This window comes from Talpa occidentalis, unplaced genomic scaffold (genome assembly GCF_014898055.3).
Source record: "Talpa occidentalis isolate TD23 unplaced genomic scaffold, MPIMG_talOcc4v2.1 talOcc4.13, whole genome shotgun sequence".
NCBI lineage: Eukaryota > Metazoa > Chordata > Mammalia > Eulipotyphla > Talpidae > Talpa > Talpa occidentalis.
This window is the reverse complement of record NW_023601322.1, coordinates 101,700,464-101,713,672: the sequence shown is the minus strand read 5'-3', so window position 1 is coordinate 101,713,672 and position 13,209 is coordinate 101,700,464. Positions and strand designations below refer to the sequence as shown.

The 13,209-nt window shown below is 48.9% G+C and overlaps 1 protein-coding gene across 1 annotated transcript; it reads left to right on the top strand.

The window, feature by feature from the left end:
* The first annotated feature begins 200 nt into the window (after window positions 1-200).
* On the top strand, window positions 201-12,036 carry ADH5 (alcohol dehydrogenase 5 (class III), chi polypeptide). Its single transcript, XM_037509652.2, has 9 exons — window positions 201-272; window positions 1,853-1,954; window positions 3,454-3,595; window positions 4,286-4,373; window positions 8,326-8,545; window positions 8,682-8,942; window positions 9,696-9,831; window positions 11,468-11,606; window positions 11,749-12,036. The coding sequence occupies exons 1-9, from the start codon at window positions 261-263 to the stop codon at window positions 11,771-11,773; spliced, it is 1,125 nt and encodes a 374-aa protein (XP_037365549.1). The 5' UTR covers window positions 201-260; the 3' UTR covers window positions 11,774-12,036.
* Window positions 12,037-13,209: the final 1,173 nt, after the last annotated feature.

The following is a 13,209-nucleotide window of genomic DNA, read 5'->3' as shown; positions in this document are numbered from 1 at the left end:
CCGCTCAGCGCCCGCAGCCACGGCTCCGCGCCAGTCACGCCCCCACCCTCAGCCACGCCCCCGCGCCGGCTTTGCCCCCGCACGCCACGCCCCCCCGCCCCGGCCCCGCCCCGGCCCCGCCCCGGCCCCGCCCCGGCCCCGCCCCGGCCCGCCCCGGCCGCGCCCCGGGGCCCGGTCTCCGCCCGCCCGTCCTTCCCCGCGCCCGCCTCCGCCGCGCCGCCACTTCCCCGGATGTCCGTCCGGCGACGGGGCCCGAGGACATGGCGCCGCAGGTAGCTCGGCGCGGGGGGCGGGAGGCCCGACGCCCGCGGTTCCCGGGGAGCGGCCGCGCGCGGGCCGGCGGGGCGCGAGGGCGGGCGCGCCCGTGACGCGGGGGCGTCCGCGGGGCTGATCGCGACGCCTGCGGTCCCGGAAGGGCTCTGACGCGAAGCGGGCGTGGAAAGAGCGGGGAGGCGCCGAGCAGCCCGACCAGCCGGCGTCACCCCGCGAGCGTCCTCGGAGGCGCCCGCGACGCCCCCGGGCGCTGGCGCGGCGGAGCGGCCGCGGCGGGGCCGCCGGCGCGGGGGCCGGGCTCGGCGCTCGACCAGGCCGCGCCCAGGCTTGGAATCGGGCCTGGGGCGTCGGAGGCGATGGACGGCGCGCGGAGGGGAACAGCCCCTCACGCGGGCGGGGTCTGGGCGCTGGGTCCTGCCCGAGCATGCCCGGATCTGCTCTCGGCCTACGCTCGCCTCCCTCCCGTCAGCTCGCCCCCCCCACTCTGTCCTGCCGCGTGGGGCACCCGCGCTGTCGCCCTCCGCGTGCCGGATCCGGGTTTCAGGCTCGCGTCACCCTTGTCGCACTGCCATTCCTCAGCGCTGCTTCCCACTTGAAAGTTAAGCTCCCACCCCCAACAACCAATCGCCATCTTTCTCCACTTTTTTGCATTCTGCTGCACTTTGTCCCCCTCTTTAAATCACACGTTTCAAAAATTATTAACTTTCAGGTCTGTCCTGTAACCCAGAGGCTTGCAGCCTTTATTCTGCTAACACATTTCATAAGCGTTAAGTGAATTGATGAAACTCTTTCTCATTGTGCTTGATCCTCGGTAATGAGTTCTTCTCTAGAGCAATGAGATGCTATAGCAATTTTAAGGTCACAGTAAAATGGCATTAAAATTCAATCCAGTATATTTAAAATAATATCACAACATGTAACCAGTATTTTTAAAATAATGTTGAAATTTTGTCGTTGTTGTTGTTCTAAGTTTTCGAAATCTGGGTACGTTGTGCACTTGCTTAGTTTGAACTGCACAGTTCAGGCTGGCCATTTTCCAAAATCTCAATAGTCCATATGACAAGTGGCTTCTGTATTGGAACCATGGGTTAAAGGGGCTAGATGTCATTTTTCAAAGCTCCCCCATCCTGATGTTCTTTATACACCTTTCCACCTTGCATTTTTCACTAAGCCAGTGTTGCTGAAAGCAGTATTCAGACTCCTTGCACCCACACCTGACCTTCTGAACCAGAATCTCTTTAGAACCTGGATGCTTAATGTGCTTGTACTTGTGCATCAAGAGCATCATTAATAAAATTAATTATTAATAGCATACTAAAATATCTTAGTTACAAGAGGCTTTTATATTTGACCAAGTCAACATCTCAGTTAAATCTTTTTTAATGAATATTATTAATGTGAAATCTAAAAACATTAAACTGTTCTCCCTATCACTTAGAGGCATGTGTTCCTTGTGAATCTGTTCTACATCTTCCATCTTCTAAGAGCAGCATTCATCAGTATGTAACCGTATGTAATCTCATGAGTATATTATTGTTAGTGCCCAATGATAGATGCTTGCTCTCCTTCCCCACTTCAGGTCATCAAGTGCAAGGCTGCAGTTGCTTGGGAGGCTGGAAAACCTCTCTCCATAGAGGAGGTGGAGGTGGCACCCCCAAAGGCTCATGAAGTCCGAATCAAGGTAATGATGCATCTGCGGCACTGGAAAGGGAAGCTTACAGTGAGGTCTAGGATGTGTGACTCCTCCGAAGTCTGCAGAGGATGAGTCCCAATGGGCAGTGTCCAGAAGGAACTGAAAGGTATCCAGCCATGGAGCCCCAACATCTTCCTCCCGCGTTATCCTCTCTTTGCAGCACTGACATCTCAGTGGCTCTGATGTCAGGCTGATCAGCCTTTCCCAAGGACCAAGGTTGTTACCTTCCATGGCCTGGGTGTAAGGTGGCTGCAGGTGCTTCTCCACTGCTTCCACCACTGAAAATGTCTGCCGACACAGTGTAAACAAGAGAAAAAGAAGTAATCCTCAGTCTTGTTTTAAAAGGAAGAGGTTCCTGGTTGACTGCAGCAGTAAGCAAGTGCCACCAGCTTGCTTAGTGTGCTTTGAAGTAAACTGACCCTGCAGACAGGCTGGGCTCGGGGGTCCTTCTCCTCTGCTGCAGCAGAGAAGCTAGGTGGCCCCTGGAGAGGGGCCTATTACCCAAGGCAGACAGTGGGTGTTTTCAGCTTTCCACTCGGTGCTTGTTTTGATATAAAAAATAATTTCAGATCTTGACCATTGAAAGAAACTAACATTCTGGAAAAATGAGCTGTCTTTGCTGGGCTGTTAGAGGCAGCACCCCCACTCTGCCCTAGCTGCACAGCTGGTAGCTCCTTTCCTCCCCCCCGGGGGTCACACTCACTGGCTGAGAAGCCCAGTACCACATGACGCTCTGAGGTTCTTTCTAGCCCAGACTGAGGAATCTGGTATCTTCGAATAAAAGCATGTTTTTCTTTAAGTTACTCAGAAAATTCAGAAATGAGCCTGATTGTGGCCCTGAGAAAGAAATTTTTTTTTTTTTTTAAGATTTATGTATTTATTTATACAAGCACTGGGTACAGTCAGAAGCACGGGAAGGTGAGATAATTCGCCAGAGCGGGGAACAGACTGACGAAATACGCTGCTGAGGAGAGCAGCCAGCTGCAGGAGAGGTCTGCACGCCATGTGGGACCTCGCCGGTGGCAGGGGATGGAAGCGGGGCTGCAGAAATAGCAAAAAATGTCACAATGTAATTAGATAGGTAAGAGGCACAGATATAAACCCTAAGACTTTTTCTTTTCTCTGCTTTTGGTGGTAAAGGGCTTATTTAAGTTGAAATTGCTACATTAAGTATTAAGTTATTCTTTATTAAATTGTTTATTTAAGTATAATTGCCAAATTGTTCCTACTCATGTTCCATCTTCTCTTGCTAACATTCACTAACAAAGGAGCATAGAAGAACCATGTTCATGGCATATAAATGTACCATCACTTTTATATGACACTTTAAAAAATGCTGCCAATCTTAACTAGATGTCATAGATTGTAAGCAGTGCAGATTTTAAAGAGAATCAATAAAATACGGTATCAAGTACAAGTGCCTTTCCCACAATGCCTAGAGGCGCTGCCTGCACAGACTCACATGCTCTTACTTAAACTCCTGACAGATCATCGCCACAGCTGTCTGCCACACCGACGCCTATACCCTGAGTGGGGCTGACCCGGAGGGAAGCTTTCCGGTAATCTTGGGGCATGAAGGTGCTGGCATTGTGGAGAGTGTTGGTGAAGGAGTGACTAAGCTGAAGGCAGGTGAGAGAGTATTTGAACCACTTACATGATTTTGGCTTATTTCTACTGGGAAATAATATTTCTGACAAACTTTGAACAAGTTATCACCTAAGTGAGTTGCCAAGATTGATTAATTCGTCCTCTGGAAAGCACAAATATTTGAGCGTTTCCTTCTCTCTGATGTGAAGACAGTTATTCATTTCCACAGTCATTTTTGCCAAGTTAAGCAAGATTTTAAAGATGCATCAGTAAGTCAGATAAGTGAAATATGATCTCTATTCTCCAGTTATTAGGAGTTTCATTTAAAGTTTTAAATTTTTAACAGACAATTATAAATCAGAGACATCCTGCAGGGGAGGAGGAGGGAGAGGGATCAGAGGCAGGGAAGGAAGAGCACAGGGGACTGAGGTGATGGTGCACAGGTGCATTGGTGAAGGAAACTCTATGGGGACTACACCTGGGGGTGGGGGAAGCAAATATTGTTTAAAAATGAACAATGATGTAAAAAAAATTTAAAAATTATTTTAAAAATTAAAGTTTTAAATTTTTTGCAATGTCAGGCATTGTTCAAATGACATCATGCAATTCTGAGCCTTGAAGTTAACTTTGTAAAGGCGCGTGGGTTGACGGGAATAGAAATTTTGGAGAATTTTGTTTGTTTAGAAACAGGTTCTGTCTACTTGGGATAACGTCTTTGCATTTGTTTTCCAGGTGATACTGTTATCCCACTTTACATCCCACAGTGCGGAGAATGCAAATTTTGTCTAAATCCTAAAACGAACCTTTGCCAGAAAATAAGGTTTAGTATTTATTTTAACGTTAAAAGTCATATTATCAATGATAATATGTAATTGTGTGGCAGTGTATACAAAGCATTTTACATGAATTATTCTATTTGATAGTACCCTCACTTCCATTATTTAAAATGTCATTCTCATAGATGAGGAAATCACACCTCAGAAGTTAAGTAGTTTGTCCAGTATCATCAGTTTTTAAAAGATACAGAATTTGGGCCTCCCTGGTGGCGCAGGCAGTTGTCCCCAGCGCTGTGAAGCTGTCCACAGCCTCTGCAGTGCCAGTTAGATCCCTGCCAGCCATGGAGCAACACATGGCGTGACAGACCTCTCCTGTCTTACCCCACTGCTCCCCTCAGCAGTGCATTTCGGTCATCCTACCTGTTCCGTTCACCACTCTGTCTCTGGTGAATCCTCTCACTCTTCCGCACATCTGGCCTGTACCCGAGTTCTTATATAAATAAAATAAATCCTAAAAAAAAAAATTTTTTTAGGGCTTCCCCAGTGGCGCAGCGGTTGAGCACTGGGTTGCGAAGCTGCCCGCAGCCTTGGCAGTGCCGGTTCGATCCCCGCTGCTCCCTGGCCACTGGAGGAGGGTCCCACATGGCGCGCAGACCTCTCCTACCGCCCACTGCTCCCCTCAGCAGTGTCCTTCGGTCCTTCTGCCTGCTCTGCTCCCCGCTCTGGCTCTGGGGAATCCTCTCACCCTCCCGCGCTTCTGACTGTACCCAGTGCTTGTATAAATAAATAAATAAATCTTTTAAAAAATAAATAAAACTAAAGGAGTTTAAAAAAAACATTTTTTTTTTAAATTTAAAAAAAAGATACAGAATTTTCTGAACCTGTCCGCTTTCCATAAAACTAGGCTGAATTTGTAAAATATGTAGCAGTGGGCCTCCCCTGGTGGCTCAGCTGTTGAGCGCTGGGCTGCGAGGCTGCCCACAGGCTCTGCAGCACCAGTTCGATCCCCAGCCACTGGCGAGGGTCCCACATGGTGCACAGACCTCTCCTGCCACGCCCACTGCTCCCCTCAGCAGTGTGTTTTGTCAGTCTGCCTGTTCTGTTCCCCGCTCTGGCTCTGGTGAATTCTCTCACCCTCCTGTGCCGCTGACTGTACCCAGTGCTTGTATAAATAAATTAATAAATCTTAAAAATATATATATATATGTAGCAGGGAAGGACATACTTAAGAAATTAAATTAACTTTGAGCCATTTTATTGCCCTTTGAAATTGAAATAATAAAACTACCTCTTACTGTTACTGGGAAGAATAGAAGAGACAATAAAAGAGAGAGCTATTTCATTGTCGTGAGGTTAACAGCACTTAAAGGACTGATTCTTTGAGGGATTTAAAAACTTATCATTGTTCCTCTTTTTAATTTTTTATTTCACAAAAGAATGTACATAGAGTATGCAAATCTTCAATGTACACATCAATGAATTTTTATAAATATACACACCTAGGGCCTCCCCGGTGGCTCAGCAATTGAGCGCTGGGTTGCGAAGCTGCCCGTAGCCTCCACAGCGCCGGTTCGGTCCCCGGCTGCCAGGCGAGGGTCCCACATGGTGCACAGACCTCTCCTGCCGCCCACTGCTCCCCTCAGCAGTGTCCTTCGGTCCTTCTGCCTGTTCTGCTCCCTGCTCTGGCTCTGGGGAATCCTCTCACCCTCCCGCGCTTCTGACTGTACCCAGTGCATGTATAAACAAAGCAAAACAAATAAATAAATAAAACATGCCTCTATTTAAAAAAAAATTTAAGAAAATATATACACACCTAATGGGTACTACCACCACCCAGACCAAGATAGGGAGCACTCCGGCACCTCCCAAAGTCCTTCATTTCCTCCAACTCCATGTCCCTCAAGTACCCACTGTTCTGACTTCTTCACTGTAGGCCTTCAGGCAAGTATAAGCATGTGATTGCTTTTTGCTTGGTTTCTCTCATTCACAACATCTGTGAGATGTGTCCAGGCTCCTCTGCACCTCAGTTCCCTTTTCTTTCAGTCATGCTCCATCCCAGACATAGCTGCTCACCCGCTCTCCTGTTCTGGACATTGAAGCTGTCCTTGTTCTGGCTGTTGTGAGCAAAGCTGTGAACATTAGTCCCCGTGTCCCTCTTACCTGTTTGTGGCGAACAGTTCCCCCTTCTTGGTGTTTTCCTAGGAATGGAATTTCTTTTTTTGTTTTTAAAGATTTATTTATTTATGCATACAAGAACTGGGTTGCAGGCCAGAGGTGCAGGGGTGAGAGGATCCACCAGAGACAGAGTGGGAAGCAGAACAGGCAGATCCACTAAAACACACTGCTGAGGGAAGCAGCAGGGACACAGGAGAGGTCTGCTTTGCCGGGTCGATCAGCTTCCTGGCCGGGAATTGAACTCGTGCTGCAGAGGCTGGTGATAGCGTCATAGTGCTGAGACTTTAACCCCTGAGCCACCAGGGAAGCCCAGGAATGGAATTTCTGAGGTATAGGATTCACTCCTACCATCAGTGTACAGGATGTTTTTGCATTTGTTTTCTAACGCCACTGACCAAAAAAAAAAAAAATTCAGCCAGGGTGCTGACCCACAGGGCGCAGCAGACCTCTCCTGTCTCCCCACTGTGCCCTTCAGCAGTGTTTCAGTTGATCCAGCTCTTCTGCTCCCCACTCTGTCTCATGAGTCCTCTCACCTACCCCCAGCACCTCTGACCTGCACCCCAGCTCTTCTACACAAAAATAAATACATTGTATTATTTTAAAAAGATTCCAATTATTGTGTAACATGCCATTAGTTTTGTCAAAGCTAGATCCCAGTAAGTTTTTTTTTTTTCAAATGGAATGCTTCACAATTTTTTTTTTAAAGATTTATTTATGCATACAAGAACTGGGGTGAGAGGATTTATGCATACAAAAGGCCAGAGGCGTAGGGGGCGAGAGGGTTCACCAGAGACAGAGTGGGGAACAGAAGAGGCAGACTGACGAAATACACTGCTGCGGGGAGCAGCGGGCAAGACAAGAGAGGTCTGCCACACCATGTGGGTATCTCCCTGGCCAGCCGGGGATCGAACTCGTGCTGCAGAGGCTGTGGATGACTTCATAGTGCAGTGCTTCATACCTTGCGCCACCAGGGAGGCCCGAGAATCTTGAACATAGTTTGGTTAACATTTTTCATATCTGTTGCCTTCCCCTCCCTGGGCAAACAAACCAATTACAGAGAAAAGATAACTTGAAAACTTGGGACTGTGTCACTTCTCAGAAAGGCCTTTTGAAGATCTAAATTAGCCAGTTTGGCCATCTGGTTTCATCATCCAATCTGGATAACTGACTGTAATCTCTCCTTCTGTGGATAGTGAATGTGTGTTACACTTGATGAAATAATACTTGCTCAGTTTTATGATGGAGTTTTAAAATAATTTTCGGGCCTCCCCGGTGGCACAGCGGGTTGAGTGCTGCACTGTGAAGCTGTCCGCAGCCTCTACAGTGCAGGTTTCATCCTGGCCGGCCGACGAAAATCCCACATGGCACAGCAGACCTCTCCTGTCTCTCCCGCTGCTCCCCTCAGCAGTGTATTTCATCAGTCTGCCTGTTCTGCTCCCTACTCTGCCTCTGGTGGGTCCTCTCACCCTCCCGCACCTCTGGCCTGTACCCCAGCTTTTGTGTAAATAAAAAAAAAAATCTTTAAAAATAAAATTATTTTTTTTCATCAGATCTATAAATCGTACCTGTGACAATGATTTCTATACTCTGACTGTAGGATCCAGAAGGCTACTTACTTTTGGGGTAGGGAAGACTATAAATCTCTTGAAACTTTTCCCAGAAGAGCATTCTTGAAAGATACTAAATCATTACTAGACGTATCAGAAACTGGACTTTCACATTTAGCACACATCTGTTTAACATTGTTTTTTAAGCTGGTTTCTTTTTCTTGTGGTTTTGAGGAAATCTGGTTCAACTCTGCCTTTTTCCTTTGTTCTTTAGAGTGACTCAAGGGAAAGGATTAATGCCAGATGGCACCAGCAGATTTACTTGCAAAGGCAAGACAGTCCTGCATTACATGGGAACCAGCACGTTTTCTGAATACACAGTTGTAGCTGATATCTCAGTTGCTAAAATTGACCCTTCAGCTCCCTTGGATAAAGTCTGCCTTCTGGGCTGTGGCATCTCGACTGGCTATGGTGCTGCTGTGAACACCGCCAAGGTGAGCGGGTGGCCGGCGTGTTTCTCCCTCACACAAGCTTCGCTGGAAGCGTAAAACTTTAAGCCTGGTCTTTAAGCAGCCAGTGATCCCCCTGGCTCTTGTGGGAAGAGCGTTTTATGGTCTCTCTTTTAATCAGGTGGAACCAGGCTCGACCTGTGCTGTCTTTGGTCTGGGAGGCGTCGGGCTGGCGGTCATCATGGGCTGTAAGGTGGCCGGTGCGTCCCGCATCATTGGTGTGGATATCAATAAAGACAAGTTCGCGAGGGCCAAGGAGTTTGGTGCTTCTGAATGTATCAGCCCCCAGGACTTCAGCAAGCCCATGCAGGAGGTGCTGGTGGAGATGACCGACGGGGGTGTGGACTACTCCTTCGAGTGCATCGGGAATGTGAAGGTCATGGTGAGCGAGGGGGGCCCGGTCCTCATTAGGTGCTGCTGCCTTTTTAAGTGCAGTTTCCTTAATTAGATGAAAAGTTGTTTTGGTTTTGCAAAGAGAAAGTCTCTTGCTGAGAATTACTCTAACAGGAGGGGAAAATAAATACTTGATCCGCAAGTGGGGAGTGATACAAGAACGGTGGGGGGACAATGAAGAAAGGCGTTCCTCTGCCTTTCAGGGTATGGTCAGCCTTAGAATGTGCCTCTGTAAAGGAAGAGGCAGCGTGGGCGGCTGGCACAGTGGCCTTGGGCAGGCAGTGACTGCAGCCCTCTGAACCTCAGTCCTCCTTGTAGGGTGCTGGTAGTAACAGCTCCTGCTTGACACAGAGCAGACCAGAAGCAAAATGTTGCTTTTATTTATCCACTTGCTGCTTTTGTTAAAGTCTTTAGAATTTTGAGCTGGGATTTCCTGTCAAAAACAGCGAATCTTTGGGCGTATGGGGCTTGGAGGCGTCAGTGCTACGTTTGCCAGCTGCCGGGACCTGGTTCCTCCCACACCGGGCCAGCTGTGTTTGGCCCCAGCGAGAACAAAGCATCTCCCCAGGCTGCGCTGGTTGAGGGTGGGGTCGATGCCACGTCTGCCTTGGCCCCAGCACGGGCCTGGTCTCTCCCCGGAAAGCCAGTGACACTGTCACCAGGGCAGCCAGTGACCGGGGTCTCTGGGGAGCCGATGTCCCCGCGAGGGCACTGACGCATGCACCATGGCCTGTCCCTGCAGAGAGCGGCCCTGGAGGCCTGCCACAAAGGCTGGGGCGTCAGTGTGGTGGTCGGGGTAGCAGCTTCCGGAGAGGAGATCGCCACCCGGCCCTTCCAGCTGGTGACCGGCCGCACCTGGAAAGGCACTGCTTTTGGAGGTAACATGCTGGTAATGTGGTAGGCCGTGGGTACATTTTCTCTCTGGTTATTTCCACTGGCAGGGTTTTAATCCCAGGAGAGTTTTCTTGTTCCAACAAGAGTCTTCAGGGGCTACTTTTTGATCCTAACTCGCTGCATGCAGTGTCACCTTAACAGAAGGGTCTCACCTCTGGGGCTGGGGGCTCGGTTGGCTTCCGAAGCCAGAGCCACTTCCACACAATGACAAAGCAGGGCTGGAATAAGCAAACAGAAACGCCAGCCACGCGTGCTGCTGTGGCCTTGGCCGGTGCCGACACCTTCTAGAGAGCAGGACTCCAGGCTGGAAGGCCCACGCTGGAGAGCTTCCTCCTGTGTGCTCAGCTCGGGAAGAGGAAGGGCCTCAGAATATGTTTTCCTTCTTCAGATTACAGCATTTGCCAGAGGAGACGTCATGCCCTCTGTCCCCCTCTGCAGAGCCCTGGAGAATGAGCTGTGCCTGCTGCTCTCTCCGTAGGGGCCTCTACCCACCATCTCCGTGAGCATCTCCACGCATGGGGCTGAGCTGGGCGGTGGTCAGCTCTCACCGCAGCCTCGCCCTCCCACGCGGAGTGGGAAAAGCTTGAGCCTCTAAAATACAGCCCACAGAGAGAGTAGTGGTGACATGTGAAGTTGCAAGGCCGTTTAAGGGAAAACGGAAATGCCCCCCAATTTATAAGGGAAAAGATAATTGGCAGGGGATATAAGGACAGGTTTAAAATATGGCCCCAAACATCCCTGGTTTCAAAGGTGGGAAAACTTCTTTGCTGATTTATCAGGTTTTTGTTTTTTTAGTGAAAAGTTGAAGTCTGTGATACTGTTTAAAATCCTCTGTGCCCTTCCCTAGCCCCCACCACCAGGCTGCCCCACCAGAAGGGATTCTTCCCGGGGTCAGGCCAGCACCCCTGCCCTGCCGTGCCACCACTTTCCCACTTGAACAGACACCTGGGCACACCATGCCCCTGGGCATGCTGCAGGAGCCTTCCTGAGCAGGTGTGCTGGCCTGCGGCTTGGCCGGCCCCAGAGCTATGCCCGGGAGCCTGAGACTGCCCCATGGGATAGCTGGTGACCGGAACAAGAGAGGTGCTGTGCCTGGCAGGACACACTTTTGTAATTATGAAGCCAAATAAGCAGAATGCCTGACTAGTAAAAAACAAATAATGAAATAAAATCGTATATAGCTAAGGATTTCCTACTTTACTTTTATAGGGCCATAGTTTTGTGTTTTGAAATGTTCCTATTTCCCTATTGAATTTCAAAGCAAAGAAAGTCATGTGTCACATCAAATCTTTTCTTCCTAGAGTTTAATGATTACGGAAATCCTTAATGGTCGTGGACCTAAAGAAGCTTGTCTGAAGACTTGGAGTTCTGCCCTGGGTCGTTAGTCTTAACTGGCTAGAAAACCTTAATGAAATTGTAGTTAATATGAACATAGAAACTACACTCAGACAATTTTTTCCCCCTAACTACTGATGTGCTCTAATACCATCCTCTCTGCTGAATTTCTAAGATTGTCATTCCTCTTTGAGTTATGAAATTCGCCTTCTGAAATGTCTTTGTGTCACCCACTGACTTGACCCTAGAGGTTTGTTATAACAGGGTAAGTCTGATCTCTTTCAGGATGGAAGAGTGTGGAAAGCGTCCCAAAGCTGGTGTCTGAATATATGTCCAAAAAGATAAAAGTCGACGAATTTGTGACTCACACTCTTCCTTTTGACCAAATTAACAAAGCCTTTGACCTGCTGCATGCGGGAAAGAGGTGAGCTTCCTCTGTGGCTGGGTGTTATAGAACAAGTAATGACTGAGATTAATGCTGAGAGAAAGGCGCACAATTACAGTTTTTGTGGTCCTCCAAGAAAAGATGCCATTCACAGCCTGTTTATGACTTTCTTCTCTTGCAGCATTCGAACAGTTGTAAAATTTTAAATTCAGGAAAGACGTCCCCACCCATCATGTGGCCTGACGGGCGCAGCCAGACTGGAGGGGCTCGCACAGTTCACAGCCTCGTAGACCTGTAGTGACCTACTCTGGGGTGTTTTGTATATAAATCCTAAATCTAATCAAGTACAAGGCTAGTGACAGTCTTAAATCTGCTTGCAGGACTCTCACATGAATAACTGTCAACTCATTAAGGAATCGTTTAACATAAAAATCATTTCTGCACATGTGTGGAAGTTGTCATTTCTTTGGTTTATTTCATTCTCATCTTTGTTTTTAAAGGGAAGATGGAGGCAGGGCAGATGGCTGAGCCATGTCTACTGCCAGCTCAGGGACTCCACGCAGCACGTCAGGGTCTTGCCTATTAACTTAAGAACAGCTTTCTCCAGGGACCTCCCTGGGGGCACAGTGGTTAAGTCTCAGCACAATGAAGCTATCTCCAGCCACTGTGGCCTGAGTTCTATCCCCCGGCCAGGGAGCTGACCCACGTGGCGCAGCTCCCTGACCTCTCCTGTCTCCCTGCTGCTTCCGCAGCAGTGTATTACAGTGGATCCGCCTGTTTTGCTCCCCACTCTATCTCGGGTGAGTTCTCTCATCACCCCCCCCCACCCTTGGCCTACACCCCCATTCTTGTATGCATAAACAAAATTTTAAATATAATTGTTGAGCCCACTTTTTTTTTTTTAAAGTGGGTCAAGTGAGGGGGAAAAGTGCTTATTTGTAGACAAATCCAGGCTAATGAATGTGGACAGGGGCTGGCGAGTTATCCCAAAGCCAGCCCTGCTGGGAATGGCCCTAAGCGCCTGCACCAGGCCCAGCAAGCGTGTCACCCCCAACCGCCTCCTGGTAAAATCATGTCCTGGCCCCGCTCTTGAGAAGTACAATTCTATGAGCCAACGCCTGCCATTTCAAGGTCAAGTTCACCAAAAGGGCAGGAATTGTTCTGGAGAAGACTTCGGGTATATGGCAGTTGAGTGCCCTGGGTTTTAAATGAACACCAGTTTTCTAGAACCTTCCAGGAGTTGAGCCTGGGCTTGCATGTTCACCGCCTCCGGGAGGTGGGGAACATGTGAAACAGTGATGGGTCCAATGTACAGTCCTTTCAACTCGTCTGTAAATGTGAAATAGGGCCTCCCTGGTGGCACAGGCAGTTGAGCGCAGCGCTGTGAAGCTGTCCACAGCCTCTTCTAGCACAGGTTCCATCCGGCTGGCTGGGGAGAAACCCACATAGTGGGCAGACCTCTCCTGTTGCACCCTCAGCAGTGTATTTCAGTCAGTCTGTCTGTTCTGTTCCCCCCTCTGTCTCTGGTGAATCCTCTTGCCCTCCCACACACCTGGCCTGTGCCCCAGTTCTTGTATATTTAAATAAATAAATCTGAAATACTCAAAAGGTTGGAAGTACAAATAAAACTTGAAGGGGAAAA